This window comes from Crocodylus porosus, unplaced genomic scaffold (assembly GCF_001723895.1).
Source record: "Crocodylus porosus isolate Cpor-Errol unplaced genomic scaffold, CroPor_comp1, whole genome shotgun sequence".
Classification (NCBI taxonomy): Eukaryota; Metazoa; Chordata; order Crocodylia; family Crocodylidae; genus Crocodylus; species Crocodylus porosus.
This window is the reverse complement of record NW_017728906.1, coordinates 11,261,767-11,275,019: the sequence shown is the minus strand read 5'-3', so window position 1 is coordinate 11,275,019 and position 13,253 is coordinate 11,261,767. Positions and strand designations below refer to the sequence as shown.

The 13,253-nt window shown below is 45.7% G+C and overlaps 1 protein-coding gene across 1 annotated transcript in view; it reads right to left on the bottom strand.

Moving 5' to 3' along the window:
* CRYBG3 (crystallin beta-gamma domain containing 3) overlaps positions 1-12,564 on the bottom strand; it is a 119,927-nt gene extending 107,363 nt beyond the window's left edge. The window contains exons 1-2 of the mRNA XM_019557096.1: positions 12,527-12,564; positions 11,689-11,767 (exon numbers count right to left, since the gene is read on the bottom strand). Coding sequence (XP_019412641.1) covers positions 11,689-11,767; positions 12,527-12,564 — 117 coding nt within the window. The remainder of the gene's footprint in view (positions 1-11,688; positions 11,768-12,526) is intronic.
* Positions 12,565-13,253: the final 689 nt, after the last annotated feature.

Sequence of the window (13,253 nt, the reverse complement as noted above, 5' to 3'; positions counted from 1 at the left end):
CACCCAAGTGTATTACTCTTCATGTTGCTGGCAGCATGGCTGGCACAGGGGTCCCAGCAGTGACGGTGGCAGTGAGTCTTGCTTCCCCACTCTGCTCCCTCATGCCTATTGTGGGTGCACAAATCTGGGAGGGCACATCCCTCCACACTCCCTGATGCTTCATGTATGCTCCCCCCACCCACAGACTTACCTGCAGGGAGCTGTGGGAACTTGTTTCCACGCTGCCTGGCTGCCACATGCGTGTGTGTGCACGTGCATGTGGCTCCCCCTGCCTGACTGCACTCCTCCCGTTCTACCAGCCCCAACCAGCTCCTTGCAAGCTGGAACTCTTTGGTTTCTTGCATTTTCTCCTATTTTTCTGTGGCAAATGGAAAACACAGAACCCTATTGATTAGCCCCTGATGCTGTCAGATTAAAGCTAGTTCAGCTGTACCTAATGGTGCTGCAATCCCATCTCCAAACACAGAATAAATGTACCCTGCAGTGTTGACTGCACACATATAAGTGGGCACAGTATCCACTACTAACTTGAACAGTTCCACTGAAGTACAGAGTCAGGCCCCAAGAGCCTGGTAATATGCTAATGACAAAGTATACATAAAGTTTTTAGTCTTAGACACACTGTAGTGAAAAACTATTTGTGAGCACCGATGGCCTTCTCTCAGAAACAGAGCAGGCAACAGTTCAAATTGCCAGAGGCTCTAATTTGGCAGGATCCATGTGTCAATCTGCCAAGAACACAATCTCTTATTGTCCCCAAAACTGAATGAAGTGAAAATACTAACAGGAGAAAAACACAGGATTTCCTTGAACAAAGGATTAGCTCCCAGCCACAATAATAAGACATTTCAGATTATAACCCACCTTAAGCGAAATCTAAATATGAAGCAGAAATTCTGGAGAGCAAAACAAAACTCAGTTGCTAGTTGTTTTAGTGTAATGATTTTGTGAAGGAAGCACACTTTGCATGCTGTGCAAGCATATGCACACATTTTAATGTTGTTACCATTGTACCATGGCAACTGTTCACTTAAAATACCTCAGAGGCTCATGTTTGTGATACAACATAAGAGGAAGGACTGGAAGCCAAAACATAGGGGTTCTGATTAACTCAGGGGCAGGCAAAATACAGCCTGAGGGCCAGATCTGGCCCACCAAGCACTTACACCTGGCCAGCGGTGCCCACCAGTGAACCCTGCCCAGCCCCTTCGCCTACAAGGGTGAGAGCAAGGCGCCCACGTTTACTCATGCCTGCAACTTACCCTATTGCACCTTTTTCCTGCCCTTGAAGGGGCAAGAGCCCCAGCCCAGCCACTATGTAGCTTCCAGGCAGGACTGCTGCTGCTGCTGCAGCTGCGGGGGACCTGGTTTCCCCAAGGTCCCGCTTGCTCCAGGCAGCAGGTAGGGAAGCAGTGGGGGCAGGGGCAGACCTGCAGCTGGATGGGAGCATTACGTGTTGGGCTGGGGCTGGTGGTAATGTGGAGCCTGTGCCCAGGGAGGCAGCAGCAGCGCAGAGCTTGGATCAGCAGTGTGGGGGTGTGAGGGAGGGTGGGGGGATGTGGGGACCCCTCCCCACACTCTCCCTGTGGTGTGCAGCCCTGGCAGGCATACTCAGGGCACTGGTGCCCAGTGCAGGCATTGCCATTCCGTGTGTGGCTCCGACCAGCACCGCACACTGCAGCAGGGGGCACAGCCCAGCCAAGCAGCCTCTATCATTGGTCCTCCCCGTTGCGCATGTGCAGACCCAACACTTGTGTGCCACAGGAGGGAAGCCCCACACACTGGAGCCGTCTGACTTCTCCGCACTCCACCACGCAGGTCCTGTGGCAGGAGGTAGGGAAGGCAGCTGGCTCTAGCACATGGAGCTTCCCTCCCATGGCACACAAGTGTGCAGGGGGCAGCACTGGTGATATAGACAGTCCAGTGGGAGCTGCACTGGCTGGATGTGCAGCACTGGTTTGGCCAAAGCTGCGGGCCTCTGGGCACCAGCACCAAGCACAAGCACCTGCCCCCCACTGCTGCTCCATGGAGCACACCCCACAAATGCCACACACCCACACCCTGACCCTACTACCTGCCACATATACACAACCCCTCAACATACCTTATGTCCCCTATATCTCCTCACATACCCCTGCCACCCCACCATATACATACACCCCCCAGCCACACCCCGACACAATATACAAGACTAAGAATTTATTTTTGAGTTATCATGTGATCACTTCTATATATAGTATGCAAATGCAAATCATGACAAAAATATGTTTTTGTAATAAAATTAAAATATGTTATAGTAGGTGTTTGACTTCTACTGTAAGATTTTTTTTCTCTGGTTCTAAGATAGCAACCCCCAACTCCCAATAGGAGTATTTCTGGAAGGCAAAGGGAGGGACTTCTGGTGACTAAGTCAGGGGTTAGGGGTAGGACTTCCAGTCCCAAGATGGCAACCAGGAGGCAGGGCAACTGTCAAGAGATGGGGCTACCCATGCAGCCCTCCAAAGCTCACCAAACCTCATTAAGTGGTCTACCACCTGAAATAATTGCCCGCCCCTTGATTAACTCTTTTCACAACCTTGGACCAATTACTTAAAACCAGTGGTCGCAACCCATGACATGCATGCTACAAGTGGCATGGGCAGCTGGTGTATTTGACATGCAAGTCCCAGGTGCCATGTTAAAGGGAGCACCTGCAGCAAGACACAGGGCACCACTTCGGGAGGTGGCTGGGATCAAAACAGCACTTAAGAAAGGAGCAGAACTCAGGGGACATTGCCAGGTTGAAGGCTTGGCGCAGCACGAGTAAGTAGTATAGTACTGAATTCAGTGTTGCCAGTGTTGCGCTCAGGGTGATCGCGATGGTTCACTGGAGTGACACTATATCATACTTTGGACTTGACTTAACATAGGGCACCTTGACCACCACTGGCTTACTCTCTCAGGTCACCTAGCTGAGAAACACTGACAATATTACTCTAAAGTACTATTCATTACTATATTGAAAATGCTTTATGATCATTGTATGAAAGGCATCATCAATGTACAAGGTGGTATAATTATGCACCACTGCCCCAGTTGTTATAGCCTTATGAGATCTCATGGTAAAACAGACAGGACAAAATTACAGTTCTAACCAATTTCTCACATATTTTTATGAGTATCCCATTTTAGCTTAATTAATGAACAGCACATAAATACTAAATACACTTGGGTCTCTCTATGCAAATTAGTTTTGTGTGAATTCGCTTATATGCAAGAATTATTTACACCAGAAATTTGTTGCGTGAGAAAAATTTACTTTGTGCAAGGCTGGCAGAGTTCCAGCCTGCAGGGGGCTGGGAGGAAGTGGAAGGAAGGTGGCGAGACAGGGATCACATGCATGTACAGCATATGCACGTGGCCCCAGGTAGCCTTGAGAGCAGCTCTGGCAGGTAAGTGGGGGGCAAGAAGGGGGTTGAGACCCTTGTAGGGAGGGAGCTGGGCATGGTTGGGCTGGGGCTGCTGTGCAGCCAGGTGGTGCTTGGGACCTGGGACAGGGCCTCGGGTGCCTCATCTGTGGAAGGGAAGGGCTGCCCAGGCTGTGGAGGCTCCAGGACAGGGAAGCAGGGCAGCAGGTAACAGCAGGGCCGCGCGGAGAACCTGATCACCCGGCACTGCCCTGGCAATGCGCCCCCTGCACCTGCCACTGCTTGAAGCACAGAGCTAACAGCTTCTCTGTGCAGTCCTGCTAATCCCAGCCATGCTGCATTGCGCCCGCTAGGCTGCAGAGCCCAGGGGAGGGAAGCAGGGAATGGCAGCTGCTTGCTGCTGCTCACACTGCTTCCCTCCCCCAGGCTCTGCAGCCCGGCCAGCGCAACCCTGTGTGGCTGGGATCGGCAGGACCACAGGGAGAAGCTGCGAGCTCCACATGCAGGAGGCAGGTTGCCAGGACAGTGTGGGATGAGCACCAGCAGGCAGGGAGATGCCTGCGTGGCTCCTCTGCTGCCTGATGCGCCAGGCTGCAGGAGAAGGAAGCAGGGCATCAGGGAACTTGATACATATCCCTATTACCTGTAATAATGAATTCGCTTTATATGAGGGTTTTTTGGATTTTTTAATATACTTTGGAAGAGAGACCCAAGTGTAATAAAATATCCATCATGTAACAGCCTGAGTAGCTGGCAAATTTTATATTCCTATAAAAAGTGGCTACTAAACTGTTCTCAGCAAACTTTCTCTTGTTCTGAGGGGAAGAACCCATTATCTCTGATGCATTACCTGTAATAATGAATTCGCTTTATATGAGGGTTTTTTGGATTTTTTAATATACTTTGGAAGAGAGACCCAAGTGTAATAAAATATCCATCATGTAACAGCCTGAGTAGCTGGCAAATTTTATATTCCTATAAAAAGTGGCTACTAAACTGCTCTCAGCAAACTTCCTCTTGTTCTGAGGGGAAGAACCCATTATCTCTGATGCACTTCCCACATGCTTTGCATCAAGTGGGCTATACTGTAACACAACTGATTTCTCAGATGATAAACGCTTGTTTTCCATATAGCGTGACAGAAAAAAATAGGTGTTCTTGAGGAACTGATGCAGTTAAATACTGAAGACTTGTATTTCCCAAAGCAAATCTGATTAAAAGGAATCACGGGTAATGAAAGACATGAAAAAGGGATTAATGAATTTAAGATAAGTAGGGATTTTTTTTGTTTAGCCTGAATTTTTCCTAACAGGAAAGGCATTCAGAATGAAGTGTGCATTAACTAGAGAATTCTGAGCCTGCAACATGAATATTGTTGAAGAAAGAAATGGACATATGACTTGGAAGTCACACTGAGGATTTTCTATAATTTTCTGGTGCCATTGTTTCTATGTTTCTGGTGCCATTAACTCCCAGCCCATGGGCCACATCCAGCCCCAAGGGCTATCCATGGATCCTGTGAGAAGCCCCACAGGCCCTTGCATGCCCTGTATGCTAGATCAGGCATGCAAGGGCCAGAACCTAACAAGCAGGGATAGTGCAGTGCTCCCAGAGCCTGATGTCATCTGGCTGGGCTAAGGCTATAGGGGCCCCACCTCCATCAGCTAGGATCAGGCCCCAGCAAGGTAGAGGTGGCGCAGAGCACCAGGCCCCAATCCCAGCATGAGGTGCCTAATCTGGCCCAAAGACTGGCCCTGGACTATTCATCTGGCCCATGCAGCCAAAACTGTGAATACCACTGCTTTGTAGAATATCAGCTGCTCTGTGATAACAAGCGGCTCCCTGCATGTTACATTTATACTGTGATTAATATGTTAATTGTGACATAACTAGCAAGGGTGCCAAACATGCACTCAATTTAAGGCAAACTAGCTATAAAAATATTCCACATATAATGTGGTTTGTGCAGTGCCTTAAATTGAATGTGTGGCATATTGATGAACAGGGGCTGTCTGAGGGTAGTGTCCCACAGGTGGACCTGACAGTCTTGCTGGCACCAGCCTGGGGCAGCCCCAGGTTTCCAACCTGTCCAGGGCTGTCCTAGGACCAGTGTTGACAATCAGTTGATTGTTGACACCAGCCCTTCAGGGCACCCTGGATTCTGAGGCTAGTTTGGTCTGCTGGCTCCCAGCAAATAAGTGGAAGCTAAGTATGGTAAACTAGTGCTAGAGAAGAGGCTAAGTTACTACAGTTTAGCTACCACAGGCAGTTATTATGAAATACCTGATGCCCAGTAAAGCCCTGGTCCACTATTATCCTGCAGTAAGTTGTTCATGTGTCAATATAATTTATATTAGCATAGCTCCTAGCAATCCTTGTCAGTCAGCAGGACCCACTGCAGTGTCTATTCCAGGGGTCAGCAACCTCCTGCACGCATGCCAGAGTATGGCACGCAGAGGTATTTTGGCACATGCACCTCAGGGCAAATGGCAGGGAAGGGGCCAGGGCTGCACTGCCAGAACAAAGATCGGGCCCCTTGCAGCTCCCGTGCTGTCTGCCTGGAGGCATGCATGCACCTGCCACTGGGAACAAGCTGGGCTAAGGTTCTGCAAGCCCTGGGGCAGCTGCTTGCTGCTTTCCCACCACCTGCTAAGAGTAGCCTGGGATCCACGGTGAGTGGCAGGGGCCTGTCCAGAGCCCAGGCTTGGCTGGTTGCTGGAAGCCGGTGCACACACACACCTAGGGCAGATGTCAGGGGTGCTGCAAGGGGCCCGATCCTTGTTGTGGCAGTGCAGCCCAGGCCCCTTCCTTGCTGTCCACCCCGAGGCACGCATGTACCTGCTGCCAGCTCCAAGCTGGGCTGGGGCTCCATGGACCCAGGTGCAGCTACTTACAGGCTTCTGGCTGCTTGCCACAGCCAGCCCTGGCTCTGAACAGGCCCCTGCTACCCACCATGGAACCTGGGCTGCTCTTGTGGCAGGCAATAGGGTGGCTGCAAGCAGCTACACCAGGGTCTGTGGAGCCCTGGCCTGGCTCAATGCCAGCAGCAGATGCATGCATGCCTCGGGGAGGACAGAGGGGAAGAAGCCTGGGATGTGCTGCCACAATAAGGACTGGGCCCCTGCCATCCACCTCTGGCATGCCAACATCTTCCAAGCAGAGGTTGCAGGTGTTTTTGGCACTCTGGCCAAAAACGTTGCTGACCCCTGGTCTATACTGCTATTATTTGGGTTATTGCTTCAAATTTTGCTCATTTGAACTGTCCCCTGACAGTACTATAAGTATCTCTGATTAAAGATCAAGAAGATTCAGTATTCATTTTTCAGTATGTGAAAGTCTCCTTATACTAGATCTTAAGCCTTGAGCTAACTGTCTTTCTTTACTGCAACTTCTCTCACTCTTCCTCTCTAAATCCTGTCAATTCTACTGTTCCATTTCTTTTATATGAAGAAGACTCACATTTGAGGTGTCCATTACCCAGATTTAACTGAGACTCCCTTTGGATTTTTAAAAATAATCAGCTGTAAAAGTGAAACTTACCCTCTCCTTGTATGAAGACTGAGAAGCTATGTAGGATTGGAACCTGTGAACTCTCTCAACTGAGGTATTATTGACAGACTATATATTAAGGCTAGGGACAGACGTTACACATAAACCAGTTTTACCGGTTTAAACCTGTAACAGAACAGACATTCAGTACACATAAACCAGTTTCAAAACAGCTGAAACCGGTTTGAGATGAACCTGGTTGAATGTAGCATCAGACTTAACTGATTTGGCTCAAACTGGTTTATGCATTGTCTGTCCCAGACCCCCTCCTGGTTTAACTTATACCAGGCTCCCCCAGCATCCCAGCATGCTCTCTGGGCTGGCCCCAACCCTCTGCTCCCCAGCTGGAGCAGGGAAAGGCAGGGTAGGAGTCTGGCCAGGGAGGGGTTTAATTGCCCCCTCTCTGTCCCACCTGCAGGGACCCAAGCTGGGTCTGCCGGGCACTCCCCACTTGCTGCTGCTGCAGCAGCGCACCATGGCCCCTGAGGCAAAGCAGGGCAGGGAGAAGGATTAGTCTCCCCTCTACCTGCACTGGCAGCTGGGTCTGCCCGCCGCCATTGCCACTGTGCTTGCTCCCTGCTGTTCCCTCCACCAGACGTCGGAGGGAAGGGAATAAGAGGCCCAAGGGGTCTGGCTGTGCCCCTGCCCCACTGCTGCAGCGGGAAGAGCCTTTGATGGGGGCAGCAGCCCCTGTCATAATGTTGTGGAGCATGATCCCCTTCTTGGTGGGGAACTGCAGCAGCAAAGCTGTGCGCGGCAGCACCAGGGTACAGAGTGGGCCAGAGCCCTGCAAGCCCCCCCGCAGAACCACCGTGCTCTGCAGCAGTTCTGCTGGACCTGCAGTGTGGCTCCCACCAGGAAGAGGCTTGCACTTGGGGAAACAGGCTGATGTCTCGACAAGGCTGCTCCCCACTGAGTGGCTGGGCAGGGCCAGATGCCACCAGCAGGGCTCCTGTTGGGGGCAGGGAAACGGGTTACCCCACACTCTGCCTTCAGAGCACTGCAGCCGGGTTTGCCCAGCCTGGCCACAGCTGCCACTCGCTCTGTGCTTGGGGCAGACTGGTGGAATAAGCCCCCTCCTGCCTGGATGGGGCTGACTGCAAGTCTGCCCTTGTCCAAAACTGAAGTGCTCCTTGACATTAAAATTGTAGTAACTGCATAAATAGGCCTTTCAATGCTACATGCATATTAAAAAGTAAAGCTATAAACCCTTCCCAAATTACTGTAGCCTAGCTCAGATATTAGCATTCCCACAGCTAAATTCTTCCTGAGTTAGTGCACTCAGCTATGCATTTGGCGGGGGGGGCGCTGGGTATATTCCATGACAGTTTGGGCTGATACTTCAAACAACTCTTGTATCAACTGCAAGAGAATGCAGACTCAGCTGGAGAAGAACCTTTCACAGGGAAGTTACAGGACTGGCAAAGGAGAATTGGTACTCTAGAAATGTAGCCTATGTTCTCAATGCAAAGTGGGTCACTTTCAGCCTGAGGGAAAGGAAGCCTGAATTCTAAACTATTTTAACCCACTCCAGGCTTAAAATACCTCCAATCATGGTGAATTTCTATTTGACGGGCTTACTAGAGTAAGGTTAAAACCTGGGTTAACCCTAGATCTGTGCATTGTGGTTTCTTCATCAGTATGATATCAGCAAGACACTGTCATACCTAGAACTCACCACAATACAACTATTATCTCTACTATATGCTGGTGCAGTGAAGTTAAGTCAGTGTGCATTTCAGCTATAAAGCACTGTTTTAAGATCTTCACAATCAAAGCTTTACACACAGAGAGACACACTTTAGGATGAAATATGTTTCAGTATCTTGTCCATGAAAGAAAGAAATTGTCATTTTATGTGGCAATGATGAACAATAAAGTTAATGATATGCTGATAAATTTAGGATATTGGTTTTATAATCCTGCAATGCAGTCTTAAAAAATGAATGTAATGCTCAAATATCATATACATATAAGAAGCTACATAAACTTAATAAGTATACTCGTACCATTGAATCACAGCCTGTATAAATATAGTATTTACTAAGAAAGAATAACACTACTGCTCTGGCTCACAGTAAGTAGGAAGTGAAATAATCTGAGAAAAAGGTATTAATTCACAAGGTATTTACAGGAAGTGAATTAAAATGCATTGTCAATGTATGTAAGTCCTCATATTTCAATATTTCTGTGATACTGGTCAACTAAAGACTGACTGACAGTTTCCCATGTAACCAGATATGATTTTACACTTTCAGGATATGATTATACTAGTACATTACATGCACATCTTAACCATGTAGGCTGGATACTCATGCAAATCTGGAAGTTTAATACGGGTGAAAGATGAGGGATGGAGAACATTGGTAACTGCAGTTCTCAATACAGCCACACAACAAGCACATTGCCATCCATGTATGTGTACATGCACACCTTACCTCAAAACAATCTTACTTGCGAAAGGACCATTAAAAAAGCCCGCCTTTGAGGAATTTTTAAAAAAGTATATATCCACTAAAACTTGAATGTCTTCCAAACCCAAATAGTATCCCGGACTCGAGTCACTGAACCAGAGAATTGCAATTCCTTTCAACTTTACGTAAGACATCTCAATATTGGATGATGTCATGTATGGTGCAAGGAGGCCCTGTTACACTAAACTTTTTACCCTACCCACATGGGAGATAAAAGGCATTTTGCTCTCCTGCCATCTCAATACTGATCAAACATCTGCAATTTTACGACACCGAGTACACAGGAGGTGACATATGTTTTGGTATAATGCAAACTTCTAAAATCTTTTTTAGCCAAAATCCAGAAAGACCCTGCAAAGGCTGCTCTAAGGAAACTAGGGAAGAAGTGAAATAGAAAATCCACAAGCACATACTGAACAAAATGGGTGAAGCTGAAAAAAGGTGAAAACCATGCCTTCTTTATAAAGCCTACTCTGACACTTGCAATTAATTACCATAAGATGGAATTCATTGCATACTGTAACACTTTCAGATGATAAAGCACAAATCAAATGCAACATTAAGCAAACAGTTCCAATGGCAGAATGAAGAATATTTAACTTTAGATTCTTTAGAGCTAAAACACCTTACAATATATACTTAGCGAACCATCCTTTAGCACAACGTGGCAGAAAAGACAGATGCCATGGGGTTTGCATACAAGATTTCGTTACAGGTAACAGTTACAGACTAATTAACAAAAGGATAGCTGCTGAATTAGGTTTTTTTGTTTTCATTAAATAAGGACACTAATAATCAGGAAAACAAAAAAACTTCTAGTTTACTGGTTCAAAATCCTATGCTCGTTTTACTCACTCACATATCCTGATTGTTCTTTCCCTTAGAAACCTTCTCTTCTTACTTCCTTCTCTGTTATCTCTTCTTCTTCTAAAAGTCATATTCATGTACACCAAAAATATCTCTCTCTTCATTCAAATCTTTCATCAAAGGAAAATCCTTCTTTCAATAACAATCAACTGTATCATATTTACTTGAATACGAGACAAGATTTATTATTGTTTTCAAATTTGTTCCTCACTTCCATGTGCTCAGGGAGAGCAGTGTCTGACTGTAGAGGGAGAAGGGGCTGCCAAGGGAAAAAGTTGGGGGAAATAGAGAGCCAATGAGCCACTCCCCATAATTTTTCCCCCTGCTGTAGTAGTATAGGAAGGAGACAAATTCAATGAAAACCTTCAATAGTATATCTGGAAAATTATAACAAATGTATACATTTTCCATATATAGAATCCAATTACTAGGAAGGTTGCCTTATGATCATGATTGTCTTCTATTTGAGTAAATACAGTATTAAATGAGGTTCTTTGTAAGGGGTGAAATCATGACAAGGTGAATCAAATGAGATTATATTTGAACTGTAAGCCATTTGGAGCAGGGCCATTTCTCTGTGTATCAGCAACACTAAATCAAGTAATAAAAATGCAGCCCAGGTTAATAACAGTGGAAAGTCATGGGTCTACACAGTGGCCTACCTGAACTGAGCTGGGTGACTTACATCAGAAACCTAATGGATAGTTGCCCAAATCATCATTTACATTAACTGATAATCTTTGAAAGACATGAGCAATGGGACCATGTTCTGAATTGCTGTGACTACAGAGTGAGCCACAAAATGGTTCCAGGTTGCCAGGAATAAGATATAGTGGCACAGAGGTGACTTTAAAGAAAGCTACATTGCTATTTTCTGAGCTGAATAATGTGAATAGCATTCTGGAATGAAGGGCCCTTCTGCAGGAATGGCATTGAAATTAAGCCACAGTCTGGTGAAGATATATTAACACTGGCAGGACTAGGGTTACAGCAAAATTTCACACAGATGCTTTTACCAGTAATTTGTATCATTTAAGGGCACCTTGAGTTTTAGAATGAAATTGTTGCTGAACAGAAAAGACTTGGTGTTGACAGCCTATATGAAAGAAATATACTGAGGAGATGCTTGACTTCATATACAAAGGGGCATGGACTTTTTCCCAGAATCCTGAATCACAGACTATATTTTTGCCTTTTGTTAATGTAGTAGCACTTAATACAATGGCAGCTTGACCCCCAACTGTAAACTCTAGGTACCACCATGACATAAAAAACAAATAAACATATCCTAGCAAGAGGCAGAGGGGGAAAGGGCAGAGGGGGAAAGGGGGTGGAGGGAAGAAGGGTGGAAATAAACTTTTCCTCCAGGAAAATAATAAATAATCTCATACCTCTAACACCTCTGGGAGAAGTGGATTTTTCTGTTCATCACTTCTTAAATTTGTGGTTTCATTGTTCTTATCCTCAAAGCTGAAAAATAATAAAATAAAATTGTTTTCAGTTTTATATATCTTCCTTATTTCGAGCTACTTGCCAAAGGCATAGCATCATGCAATTTAAAGGCAAAACTGGATCATCTCTTAAAGAAAACATGTTGTATGTAGTTACGCTTTCAAAAAATTGACAAAGGAAGACCTACAAAAACCTGACAATGCTTCAGTTGAAAAGGCATACTATACAAATAGATGAAACAGAAATACAGATGCTACATTACAAAAAAACAAAGAAAGTTGCAAAGTTGAATGTTCAGAAGTAGGACATGCCATAATAAAAGCCACTAATACAATCTTAATTAAACCCTCCTATACATTATTTTCTGCCATCAAGTGGAATCCTGTAGAAGTACAGAGGATTCCTGCTTTTCTTAATGTCCATTGCAACAACAATATCTGGCCATCAGAAGGAACAATTTCAGGGAAAAACCACTCCATACTTGCTATCATGGGGCTGGAGCATAGCTGACTGCTCTGCATGGATGAGAAGTATATGCTGGTTGGCACACTGAGGTTGAAGAGATGGATGCAGCAGTGCAGGTGGAAGTGCCAAGATGTTCTCAAAAAATTCTTGTAATCAATCTGTTAACTGGGCACTTATTATTCTCTAATATTGTTCTTGGAAATGGAAGAACATTTATACTAAAACTAGATTTAATATGAGTCATATTGTGGGAGACACCCTCTAGGGAAAAAATTCAACCCAAGCCACTAAAGCCAGGGGTCAGCAACCTACAGCCCAATGTCCGAGCTTCCTGGACCAATTCTGGCCATCGGTGGCAATTGAGTGGCAGGGGAATTTGGAGGCATTTGCTGGGTCACATGCGCAGTGTCAGAAGCCTCAGCTTGCCTTGAACCAAACTGCATTATTTCAGCCTGCTGTGCCTAAAGAGGTGTTGACTGCTGGCTTAAACTGTAAGCAGATGAAAGCAATTTTAAAAGGAGAAGAATCAGGTAACATCATCTACAAGTAGAACTACATATAACAGGGTGACAGATACATCCTGCCTAATCTCAAGCTTACCATTTCCACCCTGCATGCTGAGAAGAAAAGTAGTATGTGCTGGCATTTTTACAAGTATGTGCAGGGGGGATGGAGAATGTTTTACATTAAGACATCCTGTATGTAAAGAAACACTCATGTTGCAATAAGATCATACAATCTGACAAAAAGAAACTGGCCCAGTTATATTCAAATGTACCAAAGTTAAATGCATGGACATGTATGTATGCCACTTCATGGTTATTTATTGAGCATAAAAAAATAACTGAAAAGCTGCTTCTAAATAAAAGGGAAACATGTCCTCTGCTTATTTTTAGTTTAGAAAAAATCTGTTTGGATTTGTTGGAGAGAAAAAAAAAGGTGAGCCAGGAGCTCTCAGGGTTTGGCCAGGATTGTATGTATAAAGAATTCAAAAGATCTTTTCTCCAGAGTGTTTTTCAGAAGTTTTAAATATGCGTTA